This window comes from Arachis ipaensis, chromosome B03, assembly GCF_000816755.2.
Source record: "Arachis ipaensis cultivar K30076 chromosome B03, Araip1.1, whole genome shotgun sequence".
NCBI lineage: Eukaryota > Viridiplantae > Streptophyta > Magnoliopsida > Fabales > Fabaceae > Arachis > Arachis ipaensis.
The window spans coordinates 128,414,224-128,429,856 of NC_029787.2; the positions used below are offsets into that span (position 1 = coordinate 128,414,224).

The 15,633-nt window shown below is 39.7% G+C and overlaps 2 protein-coding genes and 1 long non-coding RNA gene across 3 annotated transcripts in view; 1 reads left to right on the top strand and 2 right to left on the bottom strand.

Annotated features, from left to right (window-relative positions):
- On the top strand, nt 3,299–10,849 carry LOC110270422. Its single transcript, XR_002359927.1, has 2 exons — nt 3,299–3,329; nt 10,729–10,849. It is a non-coding gene; the product is annotated as an uncharacterized LOC110270422 (long non-coding RNA).
- LOC107633923 lies at nt 10,587–12,382 on the bottom strand. Its single transcript, XM_016337510.2, has 3 exons — nt 11,333–12,382; nt 11,068–11,253; nt 10,587–10,980 (listed from the first exon to the last, which is right to left on the bottom strand). Exons 1-3 carry the CDS (start codon nt 11,753–11,755, stop codon nt 10,723–10,725), a joined length of 867 nt encoding a protein of 288 aa, XP_016192996.1. The 5' UTR covers nt 11,756–12,382; the 3' UTR covers nt 10,587–10,722.
- Nucleotides 12,751–15,633, bottom strand: part of LOC107631778 (uncharacterized PKHD-type hydroxylase At1g22950) — a 3,719-nt gene continuing 836 nt past the window's right edge. The window contains exons 2-9 of the mRNA XM_016335326.2: nt 15,315–15,362; nt 14,898–15,074; nt 14,627–14,777; nt 14,405–14,491; nt 14,040–14,164; nt 13,767–13,885; nt 13,438–13,549; nt 12,751–13,133 (exon numbers count right to left, since the gene is read on the bottom strand). Coding sequence (XP_016190812.1) covers nt 13,098–13,133; nt 13,438–13,549; nt 13,767–13,885; nt 14,040–14,164; nt 14,405–14,491; nt 14,627–14,777; nt 14,898–15,074; nt 15,315–15,362 — 855 coding nt within the window. The 3' untranslated portion in view covers nt 12,751–13,097. The remainder of the gene's footprint in view (nt 13,134–13,437; nt 13,550–13,766; nt 13,886–14,039; nt 14,165–14,404; nt 14,492–14,626; nt 14,778–14,897; nt 15,075–15,314; nt 15,363–15,633) is intronic.

Sequence of the window (15,633 nt, forward strand, 5' to 3'; positions counted from 1 at the left end):
ACTGAAATTTCGATCCAATCCACACTAAACTCATTAGATCAAATTCGATATTCGCACTTTTTATGTTTGGATCAGATATCAAATATATTCATAAAATAAAAAATATTAAAAAATTTTATTTTTATAAAAAAGTCAATAATTTTTTTTGTTTACTTTTGTAAACATATTTACTTCTATCTAATTAGAGTGTGGATCCGATTCAATCCAATCCGATCATCTTACAGATCAGATCATATCCTCAAATTACAGATCAGATACAGATAAATACTGTGGATTTATATGGATATGATCTAATCTATGAACACCCATAACTACTACTATAGGTTCATTGTTGCAAAAGAATGCTTCTTTTATTATAAACCATTATTAGATCTTAATTACTATTAAAACAACTTAATTGTCAATAAAGAGATAATACTTATTGGTCTCTGAAATTATGTTCGTATTTGAATCCATAGTTGTAAAAATCGAACTGGATCGGCTGATTTGACCGAAAAACTAGTGAACCAGACTAGAACCGAATCCTAGTTCGGTTCAGTTTATTTCTTGGACCGTTTAAGGAATAAAACCAGTGTGAACCGGTAAAAACCAGTACAAACCGGTCTAACCGAACTGGTCTGCTTGAAAATTTTTTTAAAATGTCTCTACAAGGTCTCAAACCAAGAACCTTAGAACAAAAGCAACCTCTACTTGCCACTTAGCCATTGCATTTCTAAGTATTATATTTGACAAATATTAATTATATAGTATACATAAATATCTAATCTAATTTAATTTTTGTATTTTCTATTTTTAAAATTAATTATATTTTAATTATATACCATTATTAATATAAATATAAATTTCACTAAAAATTTATTAATTTATTTGATCTATTTTATTACTAGTATTGTGATTAAGGTTATTTATTTTGATGTTAGTGTTAAAATCTACTGATATTATAGTTAGATGATAGACTTTGTGAATTAATTATTTTTTTATTGTGTCAAAATAAGATACTATTGTAGTATTAAAATTTTATATTTTTTTTATATTAGTTATTTTTAGAAGTTGAGACTTGATTTTTCATAAAATATTAGTGAAGATATGTATTTCAAATTTTAATTTTAAGTTTTTAACTATTTTATATTTTATATTTACATGAGACCGGTTTTATCGGTTGAACCAATAAATTAGTAAACCAGTAGTTTGACCGGTTCGATCATTGGTTCGGTTCTAACAACTATGTTTCAATCTAATTTCAAAAATTTCGATTTACTCAATTTAGTCTCCCAGCTTAATAGTTATGACTCACATTGGTTCCTAATCTTATTTTTGTCACTGTCTCACAAAATCGTTAACGACATGCTGAGATGGACTAACGACTGTTACATTATACATTCTAGCGACTGTTTGATGTGACAATTAAAATTTTTTTACCTTATTTTTTTTCAACTAAACACTTAAAACCCTAATATGAGTCACGGATACCTAAGTTAAAAAATCAAACTACGTAAATTGAAACTTTAAAAATTAGATTAAAACTCGAATATAACTTCAAAACAGAACTTTAACTTATGTAGTTATTAATTTAAATGAAAATCAAATAAATCAAAATTCAACATAATTTTTATTAATGTTTTCAAATTCAAAATTTCTATACCAAAATTAACTAGAATTTTTCTTTAAATTAAAAATTTAATGAAATAGTGACTTTAATTATCTTAACCAATGTCCTAATTAATTAATTTTATGTCTTAAAAAAACTGTATATGAGAAGAAAATAATTAATTTGTAATAATATAGTAATTATTTTATATATTGTACGAATATAAATTAATTATTTTTTTATTTTTTATTTATAAAAATTTTAAGAGCTTGTTTTATATATATATATATATATATAATGTGATATATTTTTTTATGTAAATAATCTTTTAAAAAAATCTAATAGTTAATTTATTATTTTTTTTGTTTTAGTCCAAATTAAATATTTTTTATTGTTTCTGAAAAGAAAATCTTTTGAAGAATTTAATAATATGTGATGAGAAATATCGAATAAATTATACAGAAACCAATTAAAACACAATATGAGAACATCTTTAAAAAAAGGACGTTTTAGTGGACTCCATAAATAAACATATGAATACATTGATAAATTATATTATTTTTTAAAATTTAACTACTACCACATATAATTAACTTCAAATTACTTCCTTCTTTTGTCGTCGCAGCTAGACGTAGGTGAATTCACTTTTTGAGAAAGAGACTATCTTCAATAATTGATTGGTTTTGCTTCCTTCAAAAAACTGAAATTCAATAATTTGATTTCTGAAATTTTAGATAGTCGCAACATTTGGCTAGTGATGCAGGATCCAAGTAAAAAGGCCCAACCCAAAGGAGTTGAGCCTCACAATACACAAACCAGATGCCACGAAGTCGGCTATCTTCACGACTTACTCTAAAGAAGTCGGTACGAGGATCAGCTGGCAGATAAACCCTCCCTCAAGAGGATAACTGCCCCTAGAATCTTTCTAATCACTTCCAAGAGCCATATCTCAACCACCCTAAGATAAAGGGACGATTATTTCCCTTAAAAGGTGGAACTACTCCAACGGTGGTTATTGGTTCACCACTATAAATACACTGACACCTCTCAGGTATCTCTAAGTCCTAATACTCTCTAGACCTGCTCACACCCTTGCTGACTTAGGCATCGGAGTGTCTTTGCAGGTACCACCCCCATTCGTTCATACTCACAAGTCGGACGGAGGCCCCCAAGGCGCAGACCCGCTCGAAGGCTTCCTTCCTCAGACGATTAGGCCAACCCAGCGAGTCCAGCCCAACAATCTCCGGTTACCCATCGTAACATTGGCGCCGTTGCCGGGGACCCGAGAGATCAACCAGTGATGGCAGACAGATCCCCCGAAGGGGGTCATGTGGAATCAGATTCCGAACAAGAGAATTTGGATACGGGAAACAATGACGCAGACCTGACCCTCCACCAGGGAACCAATGATCAGCATAGAGAAGGTACCTCCGGAGTCAAAAATCCGAAGGTGAACTCCTCAGAAGGGCGCGAATCGGAGAAGGACGGACAGTCCCATGCAACTGAACTTATGGGACTAGTCCATGTCCACCAAAGCCACCTGTAACAATTGGAACAGGAGCGGGAGCGACAAAGGGAGACAGAAAAGAACCTAAAAGAGGAGATGGAACGACGAAAGGAGTTAGAAAGAAAACTCTTGAAGTTGGAATCCTCCCTCAAAGGTCGGAACTCCCGCGACGAGCGAGAAGAGTCGCTCCTAGGAGGGGAGGATCCCTTCAGCAAGGATATAATGAGGGAAAAAGTTCCGAGGAACTTCAAAAGCCCCGATATGGACCTCTATGACGGAACCACAGATCCGAAGCATCACCTAAGCAATTTCAAAAGTTGGATGTATCTGGCTGATGCCTCCGACGCTACACGATGCAAAGCTTTCCCGACTACACTGTCGAAAGCAGTAATGAAGTGGTTCGACAGCCTCCCCCCGAGGTCAGTCACCAGTTTTGAAGACCTCTCAAGGAAGTTCTTGATGAGGTTCTCTATCCAGAAAGACAAAGTAAAACATGCACCAAGCCTCCTGGGAATAAAGCAGGAGGTCAGAGAATCCTTACGAGCCTACATAGAAAGGTTCAACAAAGCATGTTTAGAAATTCAAGACTTGTCCACCGAAGCAGTCATAATGGGGTTAGTCAATGGGCTTAGAGAAGGCCCCTTCTCACAGTCCATATCAAAAAGACACCCCACCTCCTTAAGTGATGTACAGGAAAGAGCTGAAAAGTACATCAACATGGAGGAGAATGCTAGGCTGAGAGATTCGAGTTGGCGACCTGGGAATCTCCCCTCAACAAAAGAGAGGGAGAGGGAGCCCAAGAAGAAGGAAGAACTCGGTCTCGATAGACCAAGGAAATATCACTCTTATACTCCTCTAAAGGTTTCCATAGTGGATGTATACAGAGAGATTTGCAATACTGAAAGGCTGTCACCTCCCAGGCCCATTAAAAATAAAAAAAGGGGGGGAGTCGCAGCGACTACTGTGAGTACCATAAAATATATGGTCACTCGACAAATGACTGTTACGACCTTAAAAATGTGATAGAAAAGCTGGCTAGAGAAGGCCGGCTCGACAGATATCTCATAGAAAGGTCGGATGGTCATGGGAAGAGAAAGCGAGACGATATGGATAGAAGAGACCCACCACCGCAGACTCCGGAGAGACATATCCATATGATCTCAGGAGGATTCACGGGAGGGGGACTCACCAAGTCCTCTCGCAAAAGACATCTCAAGCGAGTCTACCAGGTCGGAGGAGAGTCATCCGACCTCCCCACCATTTCATTCACAAGAGAAGATGGGCAAGGAATAATCCCTGGACATGATGACCCAGTGGTAATTACTATGATCCTAGCCAATGCCCATCTCCACAGAACCCTAGTAGATCAAGGGAGCTCAGCGGACATCCTTTTCAAGCCCGCCTTTGACAAACTAGGGTTGGATGAGAAAGAATTAAGAGCCTACCTCACAGAGGGGGATCGAAGCAAATCCCGATAAGTGTAGAGCTATCCTGGAAATGAAAAGCCCGACTTGCTTAAGAGAGGTCCAGCAGCTAAACGGCCGACTTGCAGCCCTCTCCAGATTCTTGGCAGGATCAGCACTAAAATCCCTTCCACTGTTCTCCTTATTGAGAAAGGGATGTCAGTTCGAGTGGACTCCTAAATGCGAAGAGGCGTTCCAGGAGTTCAAAAGATTCTTGAGTCAACCTCCGATTCTGACCCGACCTGTAGTTGGAGAAGACCTCGTCCTATACTTATCTGTAGCAGACAAGGCTGTCGCGTCAGCCCTAATAAGAGAAGACGAGGTCGGTCAGCATCCAGTGTATTTCATCAGCAAAGTTCTACAAGGCCCCGAGCTAAGGTACCATAAACTAGAGAAGTTTGCCTACTCCTTAGTGGTAGCCTCACGAAGGCTACAGCCTTACTTTCAAGCTCATACAATAAGAGTCCGCACGAACCAACCCATGAAGCAAATCCTCCAAAAGACGGGTGTTGCAGGGAGAATGGTTCAATGGGCAATAGAGCTCTCCGAGTTCGACTTGAGGTATGAAACTCGGACGGCAATCAAAGCTCAATGCCTCATCGACTTCATAGCTGAGTACGCGGGAGACCAAGAGGAAAAGCCAACTACATGGGAACTCTATGTAGATGGATCCCCAAACAAGACAGGAAGCGGCGCAGGCATAATATTGGTCAATGAAAGAGGAACCCAAATAGAGGTTTCCCTCAAATTTGAATTCCCAGCTTCAAATAATCAGGCAGAATATGAAGCCCTGATTGCTGGATTAAAGCTGGCAGAAGAAGTCGGTGCAACAAAAGTGATGATATATAGCGATTCCCAGGTAGTGACTTCCCAGATAAACGGAGAGTATCAGGCAAAAGACCCAAATATGAAGAGATGCTTGGAAAAAACTTTGGAGTACCTCGGGCGCTTTGCGGAAATCGAAGTCAAACACATAACTCGGGATCTCAATAGCAGAGCAGACGCCCTCTCCAAGTTAGCAAGTACTAAGCCAGGAGGGAATAATAGAAGCCTGATCCAAGAAACTCTCCAGGAACCTTCCGTGGAAAAAACAGAAGAAAGGCAAGTGGTCCTTGAGGTAACCGGATTAAACCTCGGATGGATGAACCCCTTGGTCGAATATATGAAATTCGACATCCTCCCCAAGGAGGAAAAAGAGGCTAAGAAAATCCGGAGGGAAGCACAACACTACACTCTGGTGAAAAATATTCTCTATAGAAGAGGGATATCAACACCATTGTTAAAGTGTGTACCGACCTCGAGAACCACCGAGGTATTGGAGGAGGTTCACAGTGAGATTTGCGGAAATCATTTCGGAGCCAGGTCGCTTGCCAGAAAAGTAATCTGAGCTGGATTCTATTGGCTGACCTTGCAGAGAGATGCCAGGGAATTTGTGAAAAAATGTCAACCATGCCAAATGTATGCAAATTTCCACGTGGCTCCCCCTGAGGAACTAATCAGTATAACTTCCCCATGGCCCTTTGCAAAATGGGGGATGGATCTGTTAGGCCCTTTCCCCCAGGCCCCGGAACAAGTCAAATACTTGATTGTGGGAATAGACTACTTCACAAAATGGATAGAAGCAGAACCACTGGCTACCATCACAGCCCAAAAAAGTCAGAGGTTCCTCTACAAGAATATCATCACAAGATATGGGATACCATATTCCATCACTACAGATAATGGAACCCAGTTCACCGACTCTACCTTCAGAAGTCTGGTGGCCAGTATGAAGATTAAACACCAGTTCACCTCGGTGGAACATCCGCAAGCAAATGGACAAGCCGAGGCAGCCAACAAAGTCATACTGGCAGGGTTGAAGAAAAGGCTACAAGATGCAAAAGGAGCCTGGGCTGAGGAGCTCCCACAAGTGTTATGGGCTTACAGGACAACGCCCCAATCTGCCACTGGAGAAACGCCCTTCCGATTAGTCTATGGCGTAGAAGCCATGATACCAATAGAAATCAGCGAACAAAGTCCAAGGGTGATTCTCCACGATGAGATTGGAAACGTACAGGGGCACAAAGAAGAGCTCGATTTGCTCCCCGAAGTCCGAGAAGAAGCCCAGATAAGAGAAGCAGCGCTGAAGCAAAGGATGACTACAAGATACAACAAAAAAGTCATTCGAAGAACCTTCACCCCAAATGACTTGGTCTTGATCAGAAACGACATTGGAGTCAATAAATCAGGGGAAGGAAAGCTCGCCGCCAATTGGAAGGGACCCTACAAAGTTAGCGAGGTCTTAGGAAAAGGTTATTATAAGGTAACCGACCTAAGTGGCACCGAGTTACCAAGGTCGTGGCATGCTTGTAACATGAAAAGGTACTATAGTTAAAAGCGAACTCTACTCCCTGATGTACTCTTTTCCCAACTTCATGATTTTTTCCCAAAATCAAAGGGTTTTTTTCTGGAGAAGGGTTTTTAACGAGGCATCATAGTGGAGGCTAAGGGAAAATAGGCCGTCAAAAGCCCTTAGTAGCAGTAAGGTACCTCCCCAATAAATAAAGATTTTTTTTTACAATATCTCTCATGAATTCCTTCTCGTTTACTCTTTCCTACGAAACGCGCCGACTTAAGCTCGACAAAACGTGAAAATCCCATGAACTGACCTAGATGGTCGTCAGGATAAAACGACGAGGTACAAGTCGGTGTAAAGAGGTTATAAAAGTTAATCGTGAGAAACTCGGAGACATTCCGACTTATAAGTCGAAATGAAAAATCGAGTAGAAATTAAAACGCATCGCAAAAATAACCTAAGTCATAAAAGCTCAACAAAACAAAGTTGAGTATAAGGAATAACCAAAAAGAGATAAAAAAAAAAACCTAGGGAAAAAGCTTAAAAGCTGTCCTAAAGTCCTTAAAGCAAAAAGGCTCGGAAAGACAGGCAAGCCAAAGGAAAGGTTTTCAGAAAAGATCAAGGGGACTTCGAAAGAGCAAAAATCAGAAAAGCATGCACACATAAGGTAACTTAAAACTCTTATCCAAAAAAGGGTACTTATAAATATTTTGTTTACGGCCTTAAAAGGCCAGAGAAATGTTAAGTTATCAACACCACCAACAAACAATAAAGAGTTTAAAAAAGGGGAGACCCACAGGCCGGGCCCCCATATAGCCAATAAATCTTTAAAGAGAAGTAGACGGATCACCACCAGAGTCGGGAAGAGAAGTCGGAGCGCCATCAGGACCAGGGAGAGAGGCATCCATAGGAGATGGAGAGGAAGTCGGAGAAACCTTTGAAGAGCTCGGAGCATCCTTTGAGCGAGGAGGGGACTCAATAATCCTCTGCCCCCGAGTCTTCAAGTCTAACTCAGAAACAACTTGGGGGGCAGGAGGAGACACTATAGCACCGTCAATGACAACCTTGTCAGGATCCAAAGGAGAAAGATCCAAGCCAGGAGCAATGACTCCGACTTGCTCCTTAAAAATCCTCCAGGTCTCTTCAGATCCCTCGGCAATAGAGTCCTCCAACTCGGCATAGGCAGTCCGAGCATTCAGCAGATCTTTTTTCACAACCACAAGATCCTCAAAAAGGCTTGAATAGCTCTCCTGCGCCTTCAGCCTTAAACCGACCTCCATGTTGCACTGGGCCTACAACTTGCTCTCCCTCTCCTGGAGACCCTTCCTCTCCTCCTCTAGTTTGGCGACCTCCTCCTTCAACTTCTTCTCATGTTCTTGATATAAAAGAAGTCTCTCCTCCAACTCTTTCGCCCTCGAGGACGAGCCAAGAGAGCTAAGAGGAGTCTTCTCGAAAATATCAAGAAATTTGGTGCACACCGCCGCCGCCCTGATACTCTCCTGAGCCAGAATAGTGAGGTGGTTCCGGATAGAAACATCATCCAAACCTATACGGGCATGAGGATAAATGTACTTCCGGATAAATTCAGGGGCATCCACATTGGCTTCACCCTCGAAAGAAGAACTAGGCTCTAAAGCCTTGCGCTTCTTCCTTTCAGGCTCAGGGGAGGATCGGGGGGAGGGGATGGCTGAGAAGGAGCAGAAGAGGAGATATTAATAGGTTCAGAAGGGGTCCCCAAACTACGGGAAGAAGAGGAAGGAGGAAGAAGAGAGGAGCTAGTTACCCTGGCGCCACCGGTCCTGGCGCGAGACCTTGCCTTGACCTCCTGAACCCTTTGGTAAGACTCATTTGAATTCTTCCTCGCCATCTCTGCAAAAGAGAAACAATTAGTAAAACAAGTCGGTAACTACAAGTTGGTAACCATAAGTCGAAAACAAGGTGGATAAGTAAAAGCTACCTAGTTGCGACTGGACGAAGGATGGCGCCCCCTGGAGAAATTTTTTAGTATCCAAATATGGGGCCCTCCCCCACACTTCTCGGAGGAACCCCACAATGACTGTCTCCACTTCATCCAGGTCATCCAGACCATATTTCTCACAGGGGAGGCCTCCAGCCAATATAGAGGAAAGCGAGGAGAAGAATTCTCATCCAAGAAAAAGGAGTGGTGACCCTCTACAGCTTGCACTTTGAAAAAATAATTTTTGAAGTCATAGAAAGATTCATCAAAAAGGGTGAAGACCCTCCGACCTTGTATAGCCCGGAAGGACACCCACTGTTGTTTATTATTTTGTCCACTGAAGGGCTTAGTCATATGGAAGAGAAAAAAGAAAATCCTTAAGGAAGTCGGAAAGTCTAAAGCATGGCTGACAAATTGATAAATTTTCAGAAAACCCCAGGAATTGGGATGAAGCTGGGTAGGTGCAACACGGCAGTGGCGTAAAACATCAATCTCAAAGCCAGAAAAGGGAAGGAAAACACCCAGGCGGGTAAGCATGCTTTCATACATGAAAAAGAAATGAGGGGCTGCCTCCGAAGCCTTCCCAAAACAGACCCGGTCTTCTGGACCTGGGGCAAGTAGTTCATACTTCGGCTCATCCTCATCAGAGGTGCAGAGCCGGTGGCGAGTGCGAAGATCAGTAAGAAAATCAGTGTCGACCCAAGGTTCCTCCCCCAGGACTGTGACATCAACCCACTGAGCAAGACTTTCAACAAAAGACATTTTCTTTCTTTGGAAAAAGGGTTGGTAAAACCTACAAAAGGAAAAAAGGAAAAGAAAATAAAAAAAACATGGTCTCTGAGGGGGAAGTATGGAATCAAACAGAGGTCTACGGATCAACCTACCCATCTAAAAAATAAAAGCATGCAAACAGAAAGCATGTCGTTAAAGGAAAAGAAGAAAAATCTAACCTTTATATGAGAATAAGGTTGGAGAAGATAAAAGCCTTCAAATGCAAGAATACTGTACGAACGGATGAAGAGAAAATTTGAAAAATCGCATAAACGAAACAACGAAAGAGAGCGAAAGTATTTATAAACACGTTAGGGGCATAATGGTAAAAACAGGCAGTCATTAATGGGTGCACCGTTACCAAGGTAATTAAAACTGCCCCTAGAATCTCTCTAACCACTTCCAAGAGCCATATCTCAACCACCCTAAGATAAAGGGACGGTTATTCCCCTTAAAAGGTGGAACTACTCCAACGGTGGTTATTGGTTCACCACTATAAATACACTGACACCTCTCAGGTATCTCTAAGTCCAAATACTCTCTAGACTTGCTCACACCCTTGCTGACTTAGGCATCGAAGTGTCTTTGCAGGTACCACCCCCATTCATTCATACTCACAAGTCGGACGGAGGCCCCCAAGGCGCAGACCCGCTCGAAGGCTTCCTTTCTCAGACGATTGGACCAACCCAACAAGTCCAGCCCACTAATCTCCAGTTACCCATCGTAACATATACAAAAAAGATAGCCACAGTTTTATTAACTATTTTAAACCGTTTTAATTTTTTCGTGATTCATAACTTAAAAAGACGAAAAAACATTAACAAGTCTCGAACCCAACCTCTACCTGAGTCATTTGTTCAAGTGGATAATATTCCTTGCTTGCAAATTAATATAGCGATCAAGAATAATAATCTATTTAATTTATTCTACACAGCTGACATATTCAATCAAGAATACTCTTGGTCTGAAATATAAATAAAGTGAATATTATTGGGCTATAATTACCTGAAAAATAAACTAGAACAATTCAGAGTTGAATACATTATTATTCCTTGGCTTTAAAATGGTGGATAAAAGTGAATTCTTTTTCGAAAGAAAAAATCAAAGGTGATGGTGATTCTTGTTGGGATCCAAAGTGATGGAACAATCAATCCTCTTGTAGTATTTGGGCTTCACCAATTTGCCAAGAACGTAGGCCTTGGATCTAACCACAAAGCTGAGTTTCAATGGCACCGGCACCATTGGCATCCCCGTTGAGCTGCTAAGGCTTGCGCCGCTTCCATACAAGGGGATCTTGTTCCCCATCACTGCCACGCTCACCACCCTTTGACTCTTCCTTGACTGGTAGAACTTCCTCATCTGTTATTCATTTAAGAACTAACAAATTAACCAAGTAATGAAAACAAAAAATGTATATTTATGCTTAGCTTGCTGTCGTATTCTTACATCGCCGGAAGCAATTACGATTTCCGAATATGATAGATCTAAAGGTGTTGATGCCACATGGACCCCGAAGAATGTGCCAGTGTTACGGTAAGTGAATTTGACGGTAGAATTCATGGTGATCATGTCAGTGTTCACACCCGTAGCATCAGAACCAGCTTGAACTCTCAGATGGTCAAACTTGATGCTCTGCGGTAGACACAGAACAAGTTAAAGGGGGATATGGAGGAGTGAAAATTAAATTGAATGAAATGAAATTAAAGGAAACCTTGACGAAGATGTTGGGCTTCATGGGCCTGCTGGCACCCCAGAGGATGAGAGAGAAGAGGGTGAAGAGAAGGAAGAAGGAAAGGAGGAAAGCGAGAAAATAGTAGCGGCGAGTGTGGACACGCGCGTCATGTTCGGATTGGAGAAGGCCTTCTTCTTCGATGATGGAGTCGATCTGATCCTTCTTCTTGTTGATGAGCTTGCGAGAAGCGGAGAAGCGGCTCGACGAGGACTGGCGAGAGTGGCGGCCCATGGACGACTGGGAGTGCGGTGGGGACCCCATTGGGCTGAGCACCGGCGTCGACTGGAACGACGTCGTTGTCTTCTCGCCATCGTGTGATGGACTCTGAACGTAGTACACTGCCCTCCTCGGAGATGACGACGCATCTACGCTTGTCACTTCCGAATCTGTTTTTGCATGCATTTCCGGTTAAGCAAGTGTTTGCACAAATTGAAGCTCCAATATCTACTATAAATATATCATTGTGGCTTTGAGTTAGATTTTTTAAGCTTCAAAGGGAAGAAAAGGTAGTGCAGGCAGTAAAGTTAAATAAAGCGACACAACTACACTACACGACACGGAGTGGAAATTGAAAGTGAGAATGGGAACGGTTGAGGAAGATGAACAAGTAATGAGCCGACAGCTAGCTTCGGTACAGTTGTCACTACCCAACAGTAAAACAAACACGAATCTGCTACATACTCCATCAATCAATCTTCTTCAAAATGGATCGCAAATTGGATAATATCAATTTAAAGCGCCACCACATGCCCGCCTTCTTCATAACACCTCACTCTCTTCTACTGTACTATAATCACATCTTTTAAACCAATGTGTTTAGACACTTCTACCTTCATTATCTTTAATTGAGATGCGAATGTCGGTGCCTCTCGGATCTGTCGTAACCCATCAAGCCAGCTGACATGGGTTTCTGGAATTTATATGACTACTGTTACTGTTATTTCCACGTCAGTTCTTTTTCTGCGAAAGTCATTTTCACATTTCATGTACTATCCATCCCTGATTAAGAAAAGAAAAAATATATCAGACTAGGCTATAGGCTAACAGCCTCGAGAAATCAGTATAAAAACATGAAACCTTTTATTCTTTGTCTGATTTTTTATTCCCATATTTAATACATTATTTATGATTCTATTTTATTTTAAGACGCATTCATATTGCTTTGTAATTTAATAGCGTATGTTAACCTCTAAGAAATCAAATAAAGTAATAATTTAATAACATTATGCAAAAACCATAATATTGGTACTTGTCCGAAAAGGAGAACCATCCTTTCTTAAATAGCAAAAAATTAGAAGTGCGAAATTGGTCCACTACTACATCACATGCTTCGCGTGCGGCCGGTGGAGCCCACACACGCCATGCTTGAGTTCAGTCAATGAACATTACACTAAGTTGAGAAATTGAATACAGATTAATATTAAACTAGATTCGCAATAAACCTCCAACATAATCAGAAATTGAATTGATATCTAAAATCTAAAATGGTTAACCATGTTAATCAAAAGTGCATCGCAAGATGACGACAATCATTGTGCACACCATGCACCTAACCTCTCAATCAAATCTAAGATACAAATGAAATAAGAAAAAAGCTAACAGAATATCCACAAAGAGAGAGGGGAATGAACAGCAGCATTATTACAGGAAAAATTTCTAGCTAATTTATAGAAATTGTCCCCTTCACATTAGTCCTGTTCCTGCATGGATTTAAAACCAACCCCTGATCCATTAAACAAACAGATCATGCAGTTGCTTCGCCTTTCCATTTGAACAAATCCTGTACGACAAATTCATATGGTTATGTTCTGCAAAACAACCATAATGCATTTCTAAACGTGCAGTACAAGAAAAAACCTAGATTGGGAAGCACCTCTAATTAAACAGCAACATAAAACAGGCGAGAGTAATAAGGGTATACAAGAAGTCAACAAACAAACTTTATCCAACCACCTTGGTCACATAATCATCAGCATTGCCCATTGGGTTCTATCGGTTAATTTATACTGACTACTGAGTACTGAGCAATCAAGAAGTCAAGAACACTATGCATGCACATGAAGAATGATTGCATAAAGATTTACCAAGCTGGTAATATCTATTGTTTTGCGCTGCCGTTCTTTCTTCTGACGAGTGCACACATTACACCAGCTAGAGAAATCTGATTTATACCTTTGCAGCTCTCTAAAAGCAGAACTGCACAGAAATAATGCAACTTTCAATCTTTCATTTGGAGAACAACAAAAACCAGTCTAGATTATTGAAATATATGAAGAACATTATTCTTACAATCAGATCTAATATTTGAGTATTGAGTAAATAATAGTAGCATTCTCACAAAAATTGCAGAGATGTAGAAATTTCCGCGCAAGAAAAATTACAATGATATAATTTGTAGTGCAAGTGAAAATACCTTCGGCACCAAAGAACTAGGTTAACCCGATGACCCCATGTAGTGGCTCTAGCACCATGGCGATGACGACCATGATGAAGGACAGCTTGTCCAGGGACATGCGAATAATCAAAGATCTCCTGCTTTGAAATATTGAACTCCATTAAAGAGAATTTAAGTGATAAAGAACTGTTTACTAAATAAGAAAAATTTTATCACAACAATTTTATTTTATTTTTTACATTACCACAATCAACCATCCAATCTTTATGTTATTCCATCTCCGTGACTTACCTCTGCAATACTTTCTGTATTTATATGTTTATCACAACGCATGCCCCGAAAAAACAATTCCCCTCCACAAAATTCCTTGCCCAGGCAAACATTCAAGGTTATGTCTGCATCATCCACATGGAAACCTACAAATGTAAGAGTATGCATTAGATATTAAAGGAAAGTTCAGGACATATTAAATAGTAAAAGAATCCTACTTCCTACGTTATTGAAAAATCTATATGCCAATAGCTTATATAGCATGCTGATATGGTTGTTTGTAACATATGCAAGACAAGAGTAACTCACTACTTTTAAGACAAACTCGAATGCAACATATGATATAAGTGAACTGCAGAGAAACTCTACCCAAGTAGAACTTGTACCTAAGTCAATATCTCTATCTTTGCCATATTCCACAATAAACCCGTGATGAGCATCCAGGGTTGATCCACCAAGTTCTGCAAAAAACACTGCACAAAAAGGGATTAATTGATGAACATGTCCTATGAGAAATGAAAATGAAAATCTTAATCTCTTCTGGCAAAAAAATTATGTAATTGGTCAAATCAGCATGTGTTAAATTTAATCATTTAGACTTTATTCACCTTTAGACAAAGGACTAATGAAATTTTCTCTAAGCTTGGCAAGCATAGTTTGAAGGCCAAAGTCATCGAGTACAGTACCATACTTATTCATTGTATTGGGACGTATAATCTGAAATTTTGTTTTGAAAGCCCACCTCTCAAAGCTTTCGACCTGAGGATGCCACAGATAAATTTCAACATGTACAAGATATAAATAAATACAAGTACATGCTTCTGCTTCCAAGGTCTAAATTAAAGGAACAGAATACCGCTAGTTAAAATTATAAATTACCTCAGATAACAGCAATTCACAAAAGTGTGGCTGAAGCATTTCAAATGTAAAAATGCCAGGGAAGGGCTCAGAAACTATACTTCTAAAACTGTCTTCATTATTATCACTAATTGCTTTCAGGAATGCTGGGACAAAGAATGCTGTAGGATTCATAGCGTACAACTCTTTATTGAGAGGCTGAAAATTGTGATGCAAAAAAACCGGTAAGTCTAGTTAAAAATGAATCACAAAGGAGGATATGTGAAGTTTATCATTAAACTTCAGCACACCTTAATCTTAACCATATCTGTTGTTTTTTGAATTGGAAAATAGCTTCTTTTAGCAGCTGGATAAATTAGGTTGAAACACATAAACAGATGCCCAAGAAAATTGAATATTTGAGCTCACGTTTAATATTTCAGCTTAGATATTGCATACCTTATAATTTGATAGTATCATCTGTGTGTATTCTCTATACTTTTGGTCCTGCCAAATAACATCACAACCATCATAAAAACAAGTGATAGAATAATAAAAGCAAAAACAACATTGATAATAGTAAATTCGAAATCATAATCATTTTATAAAAGATAAACAGAGAAAAAAGCCCTATGTACATCTGTTAAACACCATCAAATGCCACAAGTTAAAAATCACACATTCTTAAGTTGACTTTTCGGAGGGGGACAGAAACTCACCATATATCGCAACACATTCCATAATGCTACAGAACAATATCAAATATTTCTCACAAACT